Source organism: Pararge aegeria, chromosome 12, assembly GCF_905163445.1.
Source record: "Pararge aegeria chromosome 12, ilParAegt1.1, whole genome shotgun sequence".
Taxonomy (NCBI): domain Eukaryota; kingdom Metazoa; phylum Arthropoda; class Insecta; order Lepidoptera; family Nymphalidae; genus Pararge; species Pararge aegeria.
Window position 1 is genome coordinate 16,458,003 of NC_053191.1, and position 20,013 is coordinate 16,478,015.

Below are 20,013 nucleotides of genomic sequence, written 5' to 3' on the forward strand. Positions count from 1 at the left end.
TTTTTTGTTTCTTAACCATGTTCGGCTAAACCGACCTCGATTTTGATGAAATTTGGCTTAAACATGTATGCTGTATGTGTGAAGACTTTTTGTCTTAGAAAAATACATAAGTAACGTTCTGCGGGATTTAAACAAAATAGCCTTTTTCCTTTCCGATTGCCAAGCGAAGCTGAAGTGGCAATGGGCAACCGAACAGAAACCGAAAGCTCGGAGGACCGATGGACGTTGGGATCTTAAGGTGCTGGAATGGCAAACCCGCATCGGTAAACGCAGCGTAGGTCGGCCCCCAACGAGATGGACAGATGACATAAAGCAAATCGCTGGAGACAAGCGGCCCAGGGGCGTGGATTATGGAACTCCCTCCAAAATACCTATGACCAACAGTGGACGTCAATTGTTTGAAATGGTGATGATGACATACGATACTTTGAATTACAAGAATAGAAACCACGGTTCCCTCATAGTTTCAAGTTTAAAAACCGGAAACAAACTTGTATGAAATTCGGGGCAACAAAAGATACTGATGCAGTCGCTTTAAAATAGAATTAACTCACATGTGGTTAAGAATATTCCGCCTTTCATCCTTTTTGGCTGGGGTGGGGTTACCAATAGATCCAGGTTCAACACACCACTGCAAATTCTAGCGAAAGAAATGAAACACTTAAAAAAGTTCAACTACAGATCACGAGGTCATTGGGTTTTTCTTTCAAATATTAAGAAGTATTAAAAAGTGTTAAGAATGGTTATAATATATAGGAATGGTATTAAGAAACACAATTTTTAGCACCATCAAGTAAAGATATTGTTTTGATCGCTCAGCTCACTAACCTGCAAATGAGCAGTTTGGTGGGTCAACACTTTTAATCCCCGAAAAAGGCCTATGCCCAGCACAACTGTAATGGGACTGGGATAGGCTGAGGATTGTAATGGGTGAAAATTGTGATGGGTGAGGATTGTAATTAGGGTGTAATGCATCTAAAATATCATTGGTGTCACCGTCACCTTTTAAAGTCAATTTTTTCAAAAGTGTAGTGAAGTGACTTAAAATAAAATAAAACTTATAATACGTAAATCGTAACGTAATCAAAGATTTTACCTATATTTTCGTAAATTAATTTCTCCAGTTCTTGTACGCGTCATGCATGACTTCAGATATTTTGTGAAATCCAGCGCTGGAATATTATAACAAAAAATTATTTTAGTAAGAGTTAAAAACAAACAATGCTGGCTCCTATTATAAACACTGGTAACATAATTTAGGGAGCGTAAAGGTATGTTTTGTAAAATAGTAATTTTAAGAGTTTTAGACAAGTATGCTTACGGTTTAAAGTGCATTTTATATGGAAAATTGGCCTAGGACCTTTATGTGACTTCAGTGGGTTTCGAATTTGAGACCAAACTCTTAGACCCATTTTTCATATAAAACGACTAGATCCATGTTGCTATTATGACACCGAGGCATATGCCAAATTTCAAATCAATCGGTGATTTAATTTTTTTAATACTGATCATTGAAGGACCAAGCAAATGGCCCACCTGGTATCAGTGGCGTGCAATTCATACTTACACAAATGCAATGCCTATCCTTTAATTCATTATAAGTTGTTTTTGAGGAGGATTATTCATTACTTGAAGATTTTTTTAAAAATAATGTTATAATGAAGATTTTTAGTATTAATAGGTATAAAACTTATATTACCATTTCGTTCGCTAATAGACGTTCTGGGGTCCGGTAAAAACGGCGGTTCGGCCAGGTTGAGATTGTCCAGCTCGTCCTTTTCTTTTTCATTTTTAGTATAGCTTTAAAAATAATACGAAATTAATGTTGCAAAATCTACTCGTTGATCTGTTAACATTTATTAATTTCCGGTATTAGCAAGATGCAATAGGTTTTTAACTCACGGGTTTGCCTTCAAGAAATTTTCCACTTCTTTGATCTTTTCCCTTATCTCTTTGTAGAATTTGTTTCTAATCTCATCTTGTTCCTTTTTAATTTTGTATGTCTCTATGTGCTCTTTTACGTTGAATATGAAGAGATCTAAAATGTAATCATCATCGTCATCATCATCATATCGGCCTTTTTCACACTACAGGGCACGGGACTCCTCCCACAATGAGAAGGGGTAAAGGTCCACCACGCTGGCCCAGTGCGGATTGGTGGACTCAACACGCCTTTGAAAGCATTATGTAGAACTCTCAAGCGTGCAGGTTTCCTTACGATGTTTTCCTTCACCGTTGAAACAAGTGATATTTGATCTTAAAACGTACATTACTTAGAAAAGCTAGAAGTGCACGCTGGGATTCGAACTCGGAACCCCGAGAGTAAAGTGGAAATCCAATCCAGTAGGCTATCACCGCTTCAAATTTAAATCATTATTTATGAAAGTTTAATAAATGAGCATTATTTTTAATTATGCAGTAAACATTTATATGTATGTAACGTACAGTTATTTTGCCAGCCAGGTTGTTGAAGTGAGTTTTATCTATTTTATATTATATACTAGCTGTGCCTTGCGGCTTCGCCCACGCAAACTACAGAACGCTACATAAGTAGTAATGCTACATAGTCTACGACATTACTCAATAAGTGAGATACCTAACGTAAATAGTGTTAGAAACATTTGACTTTGCTTCTAGAGCTTTAATCTTACACTTTTTAAAAAACTTCAACTCACGTAAACATTGCCTATTTTGATAATTCTGTCATCATAAGCTCAAATCTAACAAGTGCTATATTTCAGTAGGTACAGTAATAATAAGATTTCAGTCTGGAAAAATAGTTTTCGTAAGCCAAAACTGGGAAAACTCGCTAAATTGTTGTTTTATACTTGTGCGCTAACTAAATGATACGTTAATATACTATGTACTAAAACAATATTTAAGAAGAGATTAAAGAAGTTTTTTGCCAATGAAATTATTTTTTATCGTCATTCAGGCATAGAACATTAATCCTTACAAAAAATACAGTTTATTTCCTAGAAACAATTTTGCTCTTTGCAGCATGTTATTTGGTTGCAGTGTTTATTTAGATCATGAAAAATTAATATTATTAGAAAAATAGTTTTCGTAAGCCAAAACTGGGAAAACTCGCTAAATTGTTGTTTTATACTTGTGCGCTAACTAAATGATACGTTAATATACTATGTACTAAAACAATATTTAAGAAGAGATTAAAGAAGTTTTTTGCCAATGAAATTATTTTTTATCGTCATTCAGGCATAGAACATTAATCCTTACAAAAAATACAGTTTATTTCCTAGAAACAATTTTGCTCTTTGCAGCATGTTATTTGGTTGCAGTGTTTATTTAGATCATGAAAAATTAATATTATTAGGCCCTAAATAAAATAACTAACAAATCAACATATTTTTGGCATAGAGTTAGTTAATAGGACGGAGAGTAACATATGCTACTTTTGGTCCGGGAAAACTAACGGCTCCCACGGTATTTGTGAAAAACCGTAATAAACGCGGGCCGGAGTAAGTCATTGCTAACATTATCCTTACTATTATTATAAATGTGAAAGTGTCTTTGTATGTTTGTCCTTACTTAACGCCCTAACCATGCAACCAATCGACAAGATTTTTGGCAGGGACGGAAAGTAACAAAGGTTGCTTTTTTTGAAATGAAACTTCTTTAGAATAGTTGTAGTCAGGATGAAGCCGGCAAATAATGAGACAGAAATATACATACTATTTTATCTGTTTTTTTCCTATTTAAGTTATCAAGGAAACCGAATAATATCTAGATAAAGAAACAAACACATAAATGTATAGGACAGAGTGAGATTGAAAACATAATTTTTTTTACCTATTCTAGTTACGATGGAAACTAAAAAATAAACCTTACATTTATCCTAATAGTTCTGATACTCTACATCCACCTCAATCTCTCGTAGCTACTTTTCAGAAGTTACACTTCCGCCGTGTGTGAATAAATTGCACAGGATTTTTTTGTCTTACATAAAAGTAGCTAATAAAAGTGCAAGTGTTCCTTACCTTCATATCTATTCGGGATTTCATTGAGCAAGTGGTAACTTCTAGAATTCTCGCTGAGCAGATCAATGGACGAGCGAGCGGCACGCACACACACGCAAGATCCGTCAATAATCTTTGGTAGTTTAACAGCGACAGACATTGACGGGAAAGATAGCTCTACGGGTTCACTGTAAGAAATAAACACTAGGAGCATCATCAACGTTAGCAGCGATCAAGATGTGCCGCTAGGACCCCTGACACGTACCCCAATCCGATAACCCCCAATCGCGTAGAAATCGATAGGGGGTAATCGATAATCGCCATACCTCTAACAAGGTTACCAATCAGTGAACTCATTTAGGCACAGAGTGAAAGAGCACTATTTGTCTTTGTCAAAGTATAATTTTCACTACTTACTTATTAAAGATATATATATGTGTAATTTTTTTATTATTATGTATTTTGTATATAATATAAAGATATTGGTATGTAGAATCTTGTTATTATTTATAAATATGGTATATTTTTAGTAGTTATATACATACATACTACATAACTAATAAATCAATAAATAAAGAAGTTAGGTTTTGCAACAAGTTGTAAACTTTTTGTTGTATACACTCAATAAGTTCAAAGTTTATATAAAACGTAAGCTTACAGAAAAAATCCTTTTATAATGTTAAGGATTACTTAAACGATAAGAAAGTTAGGGTGTGAATTGCTCTAATTTCATAGCTTAATATTAAATTACTGTGAGATGGTGATAACAAAAAAAAATACCCGGCTAATTTTGTTGTGGGTTATTCTTAGACCAGGGCGCGTTTGGAACCCTCGTAGCTTTAGGTTTAAGTTTGCGAAAGAACATATATGTATTAACGCTTCATTAGTGCCTGTGATAGGAAAGATATTGATAAAGAAATTATGAATTTAAAATTGAGTCTGAGATGGTAGGGGACTCTTAGGGGTAAGGCAGTTATATAATACCCCTTAATCTATTTTTACGCAACGTACTGGAAGGCTAAATAACTTTGACGGTAGGGTGTCAACTAGCCACGGCAAAAGCCTCCCAAACTGAATCCGGAATATATAAATTCGTTTAAAAACATAGAGCGTTCTACGCCACCTTCATCTACGCCGGGAAGTTTGCGATCAAGAAAATAAAAAAAAAACATTTTTACGGTTCGGATTCTACTGGCTTAGGTTTCTTTGTCGGCAGTGGCACAGCGACCCAGATGTTCAGCTTCAGCCCCTTGAACTCCCTGTGGTATGTGGCCAATTTGATGGAGCTCCATGTCAGACGGTGTTCCAAGTCTCGCAGAATCGTGAACGATGCGCATTGTATAGCGAGAGAGAGTTGTTCCCGCAGGGCTAGACGTACCTAATACAAATTCAAAATCCTTTATATACTGGCCGTTAAACTTCACACTTATTTTATTCTTTTTTTTTTTTTACATCCTATGTCTATCTATTGAATACACGCTACATTATATATGCCAAATTTTATCAAGATTGTGGTTTGAGAAATGTATTGTTTTCATAGGAAAAATATTCACTTACATTAAACTTTTAAGGCTATTACATGATAAGAGGTTTGCTAACATTGCAAGTCAGAGAGTGCTTAGCAAAAAAAAAAAACTTAATTAAATAGGCCAAAATAATCCTATAAGGCAGCGCAGCAATCCGTAATTTTTTTAAATATGAGGGTTGTATAGTACCATTGTAACAAAATTCCACTATCGCAGGCATATCTACGTCGTGAAGTGGATATTATATAAGCGAAGATTGATGCAATGATGATCCCAATAAGGCGATGATCAACAAACAAACAAATAAATAAACAAAAACACATATGGATTTACTATATTAGTATGGATAAACTGCCCACGACAGTGTTATATTTAAATTTCTTTTAATCACGTGGTTTATTTTCCCGGTTTAGAATGTATCTCTGTATCCAGAGTGCAAGCTTATGCAAAACAATTCTAAACTAATAAATAAAGAGGAAAGATTTTTTTGTTTCTATGCAACAGGCTCCGGAAGTAGGGAGGCCGGGGCTGGAAGTTCCCGGGGCACGTTGTTCCGACAGTAATAACTTTGCAAAGAAAAGAGATAGCAATACACGTGAAGTGCGTCGTTGAAGCATCAGACGGCGCGCCACTTTGGCGGCCATCTTAGTTGCTTCGACGGCGGCGAAAGAGTGGCAGTGTGCACTGTGCTATTAGAACACCACGTGAGTAAATTTTTTCGTAATTAAACTTTTTGGTCTATTTTTCTTTATTATTGACCGATTTATGTGCATCTTTCCAATTTTAGAGTGGCATTTGTTAGGTATTTTATAGCTTGAATGTTTTTTAAATTGAATTTGTTAATTTGCTAGCATGACAGTTTTTATCCAAAAATATAATTTGGGGCTTCAAGTTCCCTCCCAAAGGGGCTGGTTGTTCCCCGGAACAAGTTACCCACAATCTGAAACAGATCAGGGTGATGTATCTCAGGCTGCCTCTGTGAACATTAATAGTGCCCAAGAACTTCAATTTACACCAGTAAAGATGAATGCTTCAGCTGTGTTTAATCCTGAAATTGTAAAGCCTTTACCAAAGGCATCCCCAAGATTGCAGATGGCTACAAAACGCCGTATTAGAAAGACAGCTGTTTTGACCGACACGCCAGAAAAAAATGCATTAGCTGAAGAACAGGTAAAGAAGAAATCAAGGAAAGACGAAGCAATTAGAAACAAGGGGAAAGAAAACAACAATAATAAAGAAAAAGGTAAAGGCAAGGGAAAAGCTCAAAAAAAAGCTAAACGAAGAGTGTTACAAGAAAGCCAGAGTGATAGTGATGATGAGGTTCTGGAATGGTACTGCATAATTTGTTGTGATTCATATTCAAATTCACTACCAAGAGAAAAGTGGATAGAATGTAGCTTGTGTAAAAATTGGGCACATGTTAAATGTATAAATGAACATTACTTATGTGTGTCCCAACTGTGAGTCAGATGAAGGTTTTAACGATGAATAAGAATAAAAGTTACCAAAGTTGATTACGACTGATTAAAACAAGACTGATGACTTGTCTTCATTGTAATTTTATTTCACTTAATAAAAATAATTTGATAACCTCAAGGTGATAAATAATTTGACGTTATTTGTTTAGTCATTATAATTGTAAGTTTTGATTTCACTTTCCATTAAATTTATTATTGAATTGCGTTTGCAAGAATGTTACCTATTTTGTTATGTAGTTAAAATAAGTGCAGTTATGTTTGTAATGTTTTTAACTTAATGAATCTCTATTATAGTTGAATTAAAAGAAATATTTATCTGAAGATTGCCAGTTATATTCTGTTATCTTTTTTTAAGTTCAGTTATGGAAGTGTCAATGACCATTTCGAAATGTTAATCTAGATGTAGCTAGTAATTTTTTTTTGTTGTTTTTTTAAAGTTCATACCATTTCATAACAACGTAATAAACGTAACTATAGAAATTATTGTTTTATTTCAAAGAAACCTTATATTATCCTTTTACTTTATTTAAATTATCCAACTGGAACAATTTGCCCCACATATGGAACAACTCGCCCCAAAGTGGGGTTAAATGTTCCTTTCCAAAATTATGCAAAAATATGCCTGTACAAAAAAATATATTGAGAAACTAGCAGAAATGACTTCACTATTACAGAGACCGATTAAGACTTTTTAATAAAATCAAATATTAAAAATTGAAATCTTATTTTTTTATCATAAAATTACATGTTATTTGAAAATCGGAACTTTCAGCCCCGGCCTCCCCTACTGGACCAATTTAAGCCATAACTAAACTATCAAGTAACATAAGATTAAATTATATTTGAGATCCTTAAGAAAATTGCAATAATGTAACCCAAAGTAGCAAATTTTTTCCTATAAAATTTATTACTTAGCATACGCTGAGAAATCTAATGATGAGACATAAAATTTTTGTAATAAATTATTAAAGAACTCATTATTACCTACAAAAAAGTTCGCGACGGAATATATCTAACTGATATATTTGATATTAAGTTAAGTCGCAATATCAGTTTTTGTGTTCTAAAAGCTCGGGTCGCAGCTATTTGCAAATAAAATCGACCTGGTTTTATTTTATTGGGCCTTTAACAGGGGTTGGAAAGTAATTTTTGCTCCAAGAAGTTATTATCGATACTGACCCAGATTAACAGAGGAATAGTCAAGACCAAATTTGGAGTAAATCCCATTTACTGACTTGAGTCAACGTTGCTTATGTAGTGAACTCTAAAGCTTAGATTTTAAACTAAGATTTTTGTGGTTAATGAATATTTCTTCAATACAGTACAACGGGTACATCGTTTATGTATAACGTATTATCGTGGTATGTACCCGTTGAACTATATTTAAGAAATCTAAAGCTTAGCTTGCTGATCCAAAGAAAATCAGTATATTACCTCATTATAGCTTTGAGCCTGAAGAGCTGTGTATTGTCTGGAATTGGCGACGAACTCTTCCAGCATTTCCAGCATCTGAAACAAATTTTGGTAACTGTATGGAGACTGTTTTTGACGTGACAACGTCTTATAATTCGATGGAGCCGGCTGCACGCACGAAAAACATGACGTATGCGGCGTTACCTCGCTCTGAGGCGTTCCATCCAAGGCTTGAAGTGCAAGCGAGAGCGCGGAACGAGCGACAAAGAGGCACAGTCGGCCTCCGCGTTCGACATCTGTCTCTCTACTACTTGAGTGAGCGATGCGTCCGCGTGGACAGCTTCTATACAAAATAATACATTTACATGTTTTCGGCAAGGATGAAGTGCAGTGAAAAGTGAATGTGGTGTCAATTGTTTATAGCAACGATAATATCTATCAAACAAATAAAATTAAAATTTTCTTTTGAAAAATGCATCCATTTCATCAGTTTTTTCTTACGACGTTGTCACATTCAACTATCGTCAGTAAGCCGACTTTACAGACAACCAATTTTTGTCATCAGACTATCCCCAATATGAAAATGTGCTAATGACAGGAAAACAAATGAATCCTAACCAGACTGTCCAATAAAAATTGTGTTTTATAATCCTAATGTAGATAACGGTGATAGCCAAGTGGGTAAAGCTGCGTTATGTGCATTCTTAATTTAAGCAAATATATCTATTTTAGTAGTAGTGGTGACAGAGCTGGTCCGGGGAAGTACTATCGCCATGCTTATTTCTGCCGCTAGGCAGCATTGTTGCATTGTTGTCCTTTGTTCCGGTCTGAAGGGCTTGGTTGCCGGCGTAATTACAGGTTCATTATGCTTGACACCTACGCCTCAAATTGATGGCCACAGGGCGGCATGTTGCAGGACGTGCTCCTTGCATACCCTGTGAAGTGTTGCTCGGTTTATAGGCGTTATATTTTCTACTCTCCATCAGGTGGGCCATCTTGGTCTTGGTCAATTATAACTATTAAAAAAAACTTTCTTTAACAGTGGAGGAAAACATCGTGCAACAAACCTGCACGCCTGAAAGTTCCTCATTATTTTCAAGAGGGCGTGTGAAGTCTATCAATCCGCATTTGGCCATCGTGCTGGACCACGGCCTAAACCCTTTTCATTCTGAGTAAGAGACCCGTGCCCTGTAGTGGGCCATAATGGGAGGATGATGAATCCTAAGGTTTTCTGGCAGAGATCGTTACTTAGCGATAAGGCCACCTTTTGAATTCAGCTTCTGTTTTGGTGTCCCTATTTTTCGTTTATTACCTTAACTTGTAATGGTGCGCAAATAAAAAGAATAAATAAATACAATTTTAAATCATAATATGACTGTGCCTAAAGGCGACCCATCTTTCCTATCTACCTATATATAAATTCACCATTGAATAAGTGAGACCGATGGATAACGAAACTACGAAGACTCTACGGAACCCAAAAAATATAGAGACGGCCTTTTGCTGGACATCCAATTAGATCTCTTTATAGTGTGACGTTTTGAATTGCAGATAATTGTGTGATTTTATTATAAAAGTGTGACATGCTCACAGGTAAGGTCTCCAAAAATCTTCTATCCAGCTCGTCATCATCGCACACCCCACTCTCCTGCCAAACGTGAATGTATGTGTTCATCTGAGTCACAACGCGAGGATCCGGAAGGCCGTCACAGCGTAGATATTGTTGCCACTATAAAAACATTTCTTGGGACACCAATGAGGATACAAACACTATAAAAGATTTTGCAGACACTTTGCCACCCATTACATACTAGTCTAAAAACGAAGCGGCGATAGCCTAGCGATTGGGACTTCGGCCTCGCTCGATCCGCAGCACGGTACGTGCTGACTTTTGCAGTTTTCAGCAATAAAATAAAAGTTGCTTGCTTGTAATATACAACGTGTAACTGAATTACTAAATAATTTTGAAGGATACATAACTATATTTCATAAGGAATCACTCTATAATAATATTAAATCAAAAGAAGCATTTTTATTTTTTCCGTACAAACTTCGAGTGTTTACTTATGTCAACCCTATTGAAGATAAAAAACCGACACGCTAAGTACCTACGCTACGTGACAGAGGAAGTACATAATGTTTCTCTCAAGCCTGTGAAGTATTATTTAGGTTTTCATTTACACGTTGTATATGACGTTGAAAAAATAGTCAGGAAACCTGCACGCCTAAAAATTTTACATGATGTTCTCAGAGGCGTGTGAAGACTACCAATGGCAGCACTAAGCACTTGTCGATCGTGGTGAACTATGGCACTAACCCTTGTCATTCTAAGAGTATACCCGTACATTGTAATAGCCTAGTAATGAGTTGATGATGATGAAAATATTTAAGTATGACTTCTTGAGTTGTGGTCAAGGTGGGAATTTAAGAATAGATAAAAATTCAGAGACTCAAGACTCCTCTATTTTTTTCAACTCGGTTAAATTGTAAAATAGTTGCTTACTTCTGCTTGAAGCTGCTTATTCCTCCCGAACTCGAACTTTTTCTTCTCAAATTCTAAAATAAAAAAAAATAGATAGAAGATATGAGTAATTTTCTAGCAATGTTTCGTAATTGTAAAAATTCAAAGTAAAACTTAATTTATCTGCAAAACTGACAAACTGCCATAACTTTTCAAAAAATCCTGTAAGGCCCCTTCTTGAAATAACGAATATATTAAGTTAACACTTTTGATCTTGCACCACTACATTAAAATGTATATTTTACAGATTTTTATTACATACAATGACTTCTATCTCCGATAATACGTTTGATATCGGAGGCGCACTTTGGTAAGAATAGGAATTTGAGACTCACTATGAAACAAATTACAAGTTTTGGCAAGAATGTCTCTTCTTATCTCCTGCTCAGCATTATCCTTCGCCATCAGTTCAGCTCTTTCGCGCGCCAGGGCTAATCTTTTCTCTTTCGCTCCCGCTAATTTCGCTTGTCTATAGAACGAGATATCAGTAAGATGTTAGCTCCTTCTCATAAAACAACTCAACTAGTTACACGGTTTAAAATAAATGAAGATTGATCTTCTTTGGGATTGTAATGCAGATTTAAGCTACATGCATGGATAAATAAAATAAATAAATAAATATACTACGACAACACACACATCGCCATCTAGCCCCAAAGTTAGCGTAGCTTGTGTTATGGGTACTAAGATGACTGATGAATATTTTTATGAATAATATACAAAAATATATTCATTTTATTTAGTTTTACATAGTTTATTTTAGGTTATATTTATAGAACAAATTTAAGGAACGTATTATGCAGAAATACTTATAATATACATACACCCAGACACTGCTCATCAGACAAACATTCATGCTCATCAGACAAACATTTTCCGGTAGTGGGAATCGAACCCACGACCTTGTAGTCAGAAAGCAGGGTCGCTGCAAACTGCGCCAACCGGCCGTCAAATGGATGGACTATGGACTAGGAAGATGGCCAACTCGATGGTAGTGACTCTACCACCGGTTTGGAAAGCAGATTCTACCGAAAAGAGCCGGCAAGAAACTCAGTAGTTGCTCTTTTCCAACATCAACATTTACAATCATTTTTCTATCTAGCGGGAGATGAGAGCGAGGCTGTCTGCTTCCAATCTACCTTGTCATTGTCATCAACTCTAAACACCTCGCAGGTCACGCAAGTAACAAGATGGCATAAACTACAAAGACCCGTCCGTGTCCATCAATCTGAGGGGTAGGTGCTAAATCTCACGTGCCTGTTACATCGGCAACCACGCCTTTCAGATCGGAACATAACAATGCTATGCAATGCTGCTTGGTGAGAGAAATAAGCATGGCAGTAGTACCCCGGACGAGCTCTGTCACAAAAAGCTCTACTTCTTTTACCATACTGCAATCCTTAAGGTATAACGTAGTTAACCAACATTTGGCCAAATCTGATTTTTTAATGATATCGTACATTGATTTTTTTTTCTATCGATCAATCAACAAGTGTTTACCTATTTACTGTAGTTTTTGATATAGCAATATGAAGAACGTCTTTACATAATTACCTATTTATATACCTACTAGCGTACCCAGCCCGCTTCGCCGGGCTAGATTTTGCTTTATTTTATTTAAACAATAAACTTACATCATTAAATTTTAAATTTAAGTCTCATAATATATTAAATCATTTATTTCTCTCCGTATTCATTCTCTTCTATTCTCTTTTCGGGTGAAGATCATTATCTACACCCATGTACACCCAACAATAAAATATCATCATAGTAAATAAAAGATATATTTGACAGTTTGACAGTTCAACAATAGGAGTGCTCCGATCGTCACCAAACTTTGCAGGATTACTCGCCAGGTCAATCCGGAGATACCCTGAAAGTTTCATTGAAATCGGCCCAGCTGTTTCGGAGCCTATACGGAACATACCCACACATTTTCTTTTTTATATATTTATAGATTTATATGATGAACAATACTTAAACGTATTTAACTAACATTGCCAGTCTAAAATGCCTCAGAGCCGCGTTAATTTTTATTGCTATAGGGTTTTTTCTTCAATTCCTTAACTATAATGTCGTTTGTGGATTTTACTTAACTTTAATATGTTTAAAGTAACTTTGTTCATGTTTAATTTTAGTTTTTCTCCAAAGTTATGTTGCACTAATCCATAACTAAAATATCTTTTAACGAAAATAATAGAATAAAATGTCTTCAATGACACATTTTAGTAATATTTTGCAAAAAAATATTGTTTCCTAAACTGAAATGACTGTATCCCGCAATACTTAACTTAAATGCTCCTAACTATTTTAGCATCTTGCGAGGTTCTGACTAGTTAAAACAATAATGTAGTGCGACTGCGAGCCGAGATTTCGGAGCAGACATGGCGCACGGGTTCAGTGTTTTTTTCGTCACGATGGCGGACAGAATATCCAAGAAAGCAAATAGCAATTTATGTTTATAAGAGTGCGAAACATGCATTTAAAATTATTTGTAATTGGAGCCTTTTAGTGTACTTCGTATAATCAGTTTTATAGGCAATCTTCAATAGAACATCCGTTCTGTTCTGTTCTGTTCTATTAAAGATTAATACATTCAACTGTTTTGTTATAGATAGTAAGTCGGTATATTTAGATTTGATATAAAAATTACAGTTTAAAAAGTCGAGTTCGGACTGTAATTTTTACTTCAATTGTTGTAGTTACCGTCACTTTTATTGGAATCCCTCAAATGTATATAATCAATTGCTAAACTAAAACGTTGGTACGATGATCGTCTGCAATAAGCCACATTTTAGTTTAGCAATACTCCCCAAAAAACACTACTGTAAACAAATCAGCGCTATTTTTCTAGACTTCAATGTGTTTAAATGACAAAAGCCGCATTAAAGTGTAATGTTATTCATAATTTTGAGGATCATAACCCAACCTTTACTGTTCTTTAAGTCTTTAGATTTTAGTTTAGATTTTTAAAATATTTTTAATGTTTCGCAAAAAACTAAAATAATAAAACGCAATCCAAGCCAAAACCGTCTAAAAGGGTAACTCAACTATATTTAAGTTATGTACATATAAGCCGTTATCAGAAAAAATCCTAGACAAAAAGCCGAAAATCTCCTGCTTTAACTTATATTTACTATAGAAAATTCGAAATTCAGTTATTCGAAAGTGCCGTCCTATAGACGGCAGCGTAGTCGTATTATGGTAGAGTCTCTTCGAATCGACTTAAGGTTAAATGTTGATATTCATGATATACCGTGAGATGATAATGATATTTAAAGACTAACTTCTCAGCTTCCATCTCAGCACGCCATTCTTCTAACCGCTCCAACTGCCAAGCTTCTCTCTCTTTCTTATTCATCTTTTTCCAATTATTTGGCTGTGGTTTAATTTTGGTATTTATAAAGATTCTTGGTTACAAAAATTAGTCTGGATTTTATTGAAGACGAAGCTACTTTATTCCAAGAAAAAGCAGTCACCAAAATATAGATTTTCAAAAAAATGGGGGTAATTATTATAATAACCTTTAAAGAAACCAAGATTATGAAAGGCTTTTAGACCGTAAAAGATCGCTTAGTTAATAAATATTGATTTAATTTAGTTGCTAAAGTTTATTAAAATTTGAAGGACGTGCCGTTATGTTAATATTGTAAATTTGTTATTATATTTAGTTTAAATATGACAGAGATTGCAAGGAACAGCACTTAAAAACTGAGAATGTTTATCTTTGTTTAGTTAAAAAAGTAGAATTATCAGAAACACTTAGTTCACCCTATTTTCACGGTTGCCGAATCACAACTGTGGTTTATACATATGAAAAAAATATTGATTCAAAAGTTATAGCTGCAGGAATTTCCCTCTTCCATTTTACGAGTATAACTTAAATCTTTTCCACATTATTTTGACAAGACATGCACGTTTGGTGTAGTTGTGTGTGAGGACTAGGGTAACCAGCCAGCAGGGTTGCCGGAAAATTAGAATAAGTCCCAAAATTTTGTTTCAAATATGTCCATGTCTTTCAAATTTATTGTGTTACTGTCATCATCCACAGTTCACTTATATCCCACTGCAAGGCACAGGCGTTCTTCTATGAGACACAGGATTTTAGAGTATAAGCCCAACACGCCGCACTAGTTGATGGGTTTTAATGATGATTATAAGAACTGGAATCAATAAATCAACTAGCTCTCCAAGGTACGGGGATGAACAACGCCAACTTAATAACTTAGGGCTTATACTGAATTAATGGAGTTGCGATATGGCGCGGGGGTGCAACGAGGAGCGCTTGCAGCTTCCAGGCTTTTAAAAGTTAAAGGAATATTCGGGATAGATAATATCCAGTGTATTGTTCCATGATCTTACAAACTAGTTTAAGACAAGTGTTATCAAAACCTAGGTGATTTAATAGCAGAATTGCGCTTTGGATCTGTTCAGAGAATTGCATTTTACTGAGAGTTTTTTTTTGCAATTTTAAAATTTGTACGCGGCCAAAACCGCTTGTAATCGTTAGTTCAAAATTACTGACCTTTTCAAAGTCTGGTATATCTTCTTTCTCCTCCTTTTTTTTCTTTCCTTTCTTCTTCTTCACTATAACTTGTTCCTCTTCAACTTTCTTTTCTTCCTCTGCTAATAATTTAAATAGAGGGGAGTTATTCTGTGTGTCTGTTTGATTCTAGGTCAATTCAGTGCACTGATTTGTTTGCGGTTTTGAAATGGCCTACGGTTCACTTAGATACCGATATAAAGTACTTAGTTACAAGTGGTGCACTTATTTTTTTAAACTTCCCTTGTTACTAGTTTTATCAGCTAGATCAGGTTTTTAGTTACGTATATATGTTGGCCGTCAAGAATTGTTATCATTTCATGCCTGACGTTGGTTACACCAACCTTGCGGTAGAGATTCTTCAGACCATTGAAATAGTTCACTGCTTGTTTTTCTTACAACCGTTTCTTCGGCCTGCAAATTGTGAGCAATATCATAGTTAAATATTAAAATGTCAACCTTGTCCTCATACCTTAGCCTATAATTGGTGACAGCCGATTAGCGCAGTGAGCGGATACCCTTATTCGATTCCCGCAACTGGATTACCATCATCATGTTTGTGTGATAAACGTAATGTATTAAGTGTCTGGTTGTTTATGTGTATATTATGAGTATATTGTGAGTATTTAAGTGTATTATATTCATTAAAATATTCATCAGCTATCTTAGTGCCCATAACACAAGCTACGCTTACTTTGGCGATGTGTGTAGAAGAAGAAGAAGAAGAAGAAACACTTTATTGCACGTATAACATGCAGGAAAAGAAACAGGAGTAAACAGTACACAATGTAGACATGCAAAGGCGGCCTTATTGCTGCAAGTGCAAGTGTATTGTTGTTGTATATTAATTTGTTATTATCATGACACTGTCTCATATTGTCAGTGGCGTGCACAGCATAGAGAGTATGCACAGGTTATGCAGATGATATAAAATGAAGAAAATCTCCAGAACGAGTTATAAAAAGCCTATCCTTAAGTATTTATAACTCGTACTGGAGATTTTCTTCATATTATGTCATCTGCATACCCTGTGCATACCTTCTATGCACGCCACTGCATATTGGCTATATCTACACCAAGGTGAAGTCTAAGAGCTAATTCAATGACATGTGTATTAATTTCAGACAGATAACGGTTTACTTTTTACCATAACAACTTTGTCCTTGACTGCAATAACATCTGATGGTAAGTTATTATGATGCAGTCCAAGATGGTAGCGAGATAGACGGCACATAGGGTATGACAGTTATATTAAACCGATTCCCAAAATTGGTTTCGAAATTTTACCAGGACGCTGTATCGCTTGACGGCAATTCACTGAACCCTTTTTCTGAAGGGTGGCCCAAAAGTCCCACCAGACTAGAGCAAATTCATATAGTATAAATTCTCAAATTGCTCTTGCCCGGGTTCATCCGGACAACCAATCACAGAGAGGTCTTCAATACGTGGAGGACTTTAACAAAAATTACAAGAAATAATGTAGGCTGCTTTTAACCGCAAGAAACACTGAACCTATACTGATGGAATATTTTCTGTGAGTTAGGAAAAGAACCTTCAAAGAAGTGAAAATTTCTTTATACCAATATAAAACTGTGTATTCGTATAAAGAAATTTTAGCTTGATTCTTGAGGTTAGTGCTTTCAAACAGACGGATGGCTTAACATTGTATTACACCTTGTACTTATGTACTTACTTATGTAGTACTAAGTAAGTATTTAACTTACTTCTTCAGCTTTCTTTTTCCCCTTTTTCTTTTTCGATTTCGGTTCTGAAACACGAAAATTCATTTAAATAAAATAAACAAGAACCATTATCAAAAGTTTTATATGGTTTATTACTGAAATAAATTGCACTTTATATGCACTTGACTGTCATGCATAACATTTTGCATGCATGGACGCAACGCGGGTGCATAATATTCCCCCTTCCCCCATTAAATATCTCACGTATTTTATGAACGCCTCCGAACACTACTGAATTCAATCTGAAAGGAGTGCCTATCTATGTAATAATATCATGTCACAATAATTCTTTGATTGATTTGACTACGAATCTATTGCAATTAAAATTAAAATAAAACCCTATAAAGCTACATAAAAAGCTATAAACAAAACAGTTTTTATTTCAAGTTAGTTAACATTAGAATGTAATACACACAAATTATAATAAGTATTACAGAAATATGTAAAACAGATACCTTACCTGGCGAGTATGATAAAAAGTATAAGTTATTGTGCAGTTATGTGTTTTTACTACCCCGAAAAATAACAGTGGATGTATTGAACAGGTTTCTATGGTGATTATGAGGATATTGATACAACTATAAGTGGAGTGTTTAGGGACAGAGCACGTCGGGAGAAGTCTTATCGCCATGCTTATTTCTGCCCAAATAACCGCTTATACAACATAATAAGGTCTATTAATATGTTGCCCTTAACTTTCTTTTTTTTTATTGACACTACTGGAAAATGTTTGTGTGATGAACATGAATGTTTTTAAGTGTCTCGGTGTTTATATGTATATTATTCATTAAAATATTCATCAGTTATCTTAGAACCCATAACACAAGCTACGCTTACTATGAGAATAGATGGCGATGTGTGTATTGTCGTAGTATATTTATTTATTTATTTTTTATTCGGCTGTCGGCAAACGACCTTTCCTATAACCTAGTTTTATCTGCCCATAGATCAGATAAAACAAGTTACTCCAAAATTGAAAAGACCGTTTTGGGTTTGACGTCTATATCTATCATATCTATTATATTATATCTAATTTTTTTTTTTATATTTCTCTATAAGTTAATGCAACCTTGTTTGCAATCTCACCTAGTGGTCTAAGATGGTAGGGATAAAAATATATTAAACTAGCTGTTGCCCGCGACTTCGTCCGCGTTTATTTCATCATCATCATCATCATCATCATATCAACCCACTACAAGGCACAGATCTCCTCCCACAATAAGAAGGGGTTAAGGTCGTAGTCCACCACGCTGGCCCAGTGCGGATTGGTGGACTAACGCGATTTGCTTAGTTCATCAACCTGCGCTAGCTAGGCTAGGGCTCATTTGCCTGTAATTACAAGGGCAACCACGCCCTTCATACACAACAACATTGGAACAATGCTGCTTAGCAGCAGAAATAAGCATGGTGGTAGTGCTGCCCGGGACGAGCTCTACGACTACTGAAAATGTATAGCTTACCTTCAATAACCTGTGGTAGAGATTCGAAAGAGGCGCTAGTATACGAAGTGTCAGTGTATTGAACTTCTTCTGGCTCGGGTTCCAGATTGGTGGTCGCAAGCAGCTCCTCGTCTTGTAATACCGCATCTGGATATGTGATAACAAAAAAAACCTGGCTCAGTTTGTTGTGGGCTCTTTTTATACCAGGGCTCGTTTAAAACCGTCCTAGCTTTAGTTTTAAGTTAACGAATGCAGTTATCACTATCACCCAACATTATCGGTAACATTTTAATGTTTGAACGCTTCATAAGTTCCTATGATAAGGTCGACATGAATAAAACATTTTTGTTTTTTATTTTTTTATTTATACTTTTTTTTCCAAGTTAGCTTTAGCAATATCACCAACTGGCTATTGGTGATGCAATCTAAGATGGTATCGGGCTAACCTGTTGAGGGTATGGCCTATATACAAAATTTAAATAATTATATTTGTACTATAGAGTTATATAATGTGTTTAATTTTGCCCAAACTTTGTGCGGATCTGAATACGGTTGGAGATAGAGGACAGAACTCCTCAGCGGACAACAGCGACTAGAACTACAACTAAACTGAATGCCACATCAAAAAATCAAACGCAGACGAAGTCGCGGGCAACAGCTAGTAATATTATAAATGGGAATGTAGGGATATTTCACGCGAAAACTACTCAACCGATTGTCATAAAACTTTGTACACATATTCTTGGAGGTATAGAAGTAACATAGAATAATTTAAAAAAAAACGAATATTTTTTTACAAAAAAAAAGAAATGATTGTCATTAGTACAGTACTGAAGTTCATAATTTATCTTTAAAATCGCTGACGAAGTCGCAGGCATCAGGTAGTATCATTAATAAATAGATTATTGAACATGAAGACATACCGGGCGGCTCTTCTTTCTTTTCCTGTAAATAAAATGGATTTCCTTATATCTGATGTCTTAATAGCGCATTGGGCAGGAGCTCGACTTCCCTAGGGGCCTCAGTTCGAATCCCAGCACACAACTCTAACTTTTCCAAGTTATGTGTGTTTTAAGTAATTAAAATATCACTTGTTTCAACGGTGATGGAAAACATCGTGAAGAAACCTGCACGCCCGAGAGTTCTACATAATGTTCTCAAAGGTGCGTGGAGTCCACCAATCCGCACTTGGCCAGAGTGGTGGGCTACGGCCTTAACCCCTTTTCATTGTGGGAGGAGACCCGTGCCCGTGCTCTATAGTGGGACGATAATGGGTTTATGTGATGATGATGACGATGATTTATCAAAAGCGTTGATAGCCTAGTGGTTAAGGCTTCGGCCTGCCTTTCAGAGGGCAAGAGTTCTATTCCAGGC

The 20,013-nt window shown here is 35.5% G+C and overlaps 1 protein-coding gene across 2 annotated transcripts in view; it reads right to left on the bottom strand.

The window, feature by feature from the left end:
* LOC120628249 (dynein intermediate chain CFAP94, axonemal-like) overlaps nt 1-19,589 on the bottom strand; it is a 37,673-nt gene extending 18,084 nt beyond the window's left edge. The window contains exons 1-16 of one of the 2 annotated variants that reach the window (XM_039896530.1): nt 19,563-19,589; nt 18,661-18,786; nt 17,183-17,226; nt 15,803-15,872; nt 15,441-15,541; nt 14,203-14,294; nt 11,251-11,384; nt 10,898-10,950; nt 9,986-10,123; nt 8,416-8,490; nt 5,156-5,355; nt 3,999-4,165; nt 1,903-2,038; nt 1,700-1,800; nt 1,097-1,172; nt 555-640 (exon numbers count right to left, since the gene is read on the bottom strand). In XM_039896530.1, the coding sequence (XP_039752464.1) occupies nt 555-640; nt 1,097-1,172; nt 1,700-1,800; nt 1,903-2,038; nt 3,999-4,165; nt 5,156-5,355; nt 8,416-8,490; nt 9,986-10,123; nt 10,898-10,950; nt 11,251-11,384; nt 14,203-14,276 (1,240 nt within the window). In that variant the 5' untranslated portion in view covers nt 14,277-14,294; nt 15,441-15,541; nt 15,803-15,872; ... (1 more) ...; nt 18,661-18,786; nt 19,563-19,589. Of the gene's footprint in view, nt 1-554; nt 641-1,096; nt 1,173-1,699; nt 1,801-1,902; nt 2,039-3,998; nt 4,166-5,155; nt 5,356-8,415; nt 8,491-9,985; nt 10,124-10,897; nt 10,951-11,250; nt 11,385-14,202; nt 14,295-15,440; nt 15,542-15,802; nt 15,873-17,182; nt 17,227-18,660; nt 18,787-19,562 lie in introns of those variants that run through there. The other variant, XM_039896529.1, reaches the window with a different exon arrangement.
* Nucleotides 19,590-20,013: the final 424 nt, after the last annotated feature.